Genomic DNA, 1,056 nt, shown 5'->3' with positions numbered 1-1,056 from the left:
GCTGTGACCTTCCCTCATGGGTGACTCCGGTCTCACGACAACTTGCGAGAGTTATCATTAACCTCTCCTCATCGGATCACTATCAGATTCGATGGACAGTTGCCATTCCGACCCAAGCACAGCTGAAACGTGAATCGGTCGCTGCTATCAGTGAGCATCGCTCTCACTGCATGGCACAATCATCTCAAGCCAACACGAATGCCATACCTGGTGTTCCCACGGCAGGTGAACAGGCTAACACCTATCACTCCACCGGTGCTGTTGTTACCACTTCACAACAGCAATCGGTCTCCCAAGTGAGCTCGTCTATCGGTGGCCCTTCCAACTACGACATCCAGCACAATCCCACGGCCGTATGCTCAACCTTCGGGGGGTATCAAAATTATACATGCCCTCCCCGTATTCGTCCGTTGCAGATTAAGACTGATGTCACGAAGCGCCCTATCGATCAGGCTATTAAGCAGGTTCGTGTCTTTATCGGTCATCCTGTACATGACCGCCTCAAGTTCGACCCTAACCACAGTGGTGCCTATGCTAGATGGCGTGTTGCCTTTGCTGATGCGATCGAGCGCGTGCCATGCTCTCGACAAGTTGCTACGGAGGCAGTTCTGGCATGTCTACCAGAGCCTGTCAAAGGCACTGTCGAACGAAGTGTTCACCCAAGTGACATCGAGAAGTTTGGTCACGTCATCATCATCTATGCCTTGGACCATACCTATCTGACGAAGCTCGAGTTGCGTAGTGTCTCCGCTGCGTGGGAGAGAATCTGCCAACAACCCAATGAGTCTGTCCGCCAATATGCTACGAGGTTTGAGCACTGTGCACATGTATACACAGCTCTCTACTATACTCATGGTCTTTCTGCCCGTGACATTACCACCAAATTCTCTGATGGTCTCCGTGGTGCCCGTGAAGTTCTGGGAAGATGTCTAATTGATCCCCAATGCCAGCTTGGCTATGAAGCTTACAAGCTTGCACTCTTCGCCTTTCTCGACAACGGCACACCCCTGCCCGATGATCTAACGGCAATGACGCCCGGTCAGTCACGGTCTCAAG

General features: G+C 52.1%; 1 protein-coding gene across 1 annotated transcript; it reads left to right on the top strand.

Annotated features, from left to right (window-relative positions):
* Positions 1–170: 170 nt before the first annotated feature.
* Positions 171–1,038, top strand: Pmar_PMAR017944 (hypothetical protein; the record flags this gene model as incomplete). Its single annotated transcript, XM_002788175.1, has 1 exon — positions 171–1,038. A coding segment is annotated over one exon (868 nt), but the record flags the coding sequence as incomplete, so codon positions are not given.
* Between the last annotated feature and the right edge of the window lie 18 nt (positions 1,039–1,056).

This window comes from Perkinsus marinus, assembly GCF_000006405.1.
Source record: "Perkinsus marinus ATCC 50983 genomic scaffold scf_1104296928670, whole genome shotgun sequence".
Lineage (NCBI taxonomy): Eukaryota > Perkinsozoa > Perkinsida > Perkinsidae > Perkinsus > Perkinsus marinus.
The sequence above is the reverse complement of the archived record's forward strand: the minus strand, read 5'-3'. Positions and strand labels throughout refer to the sequence as shown.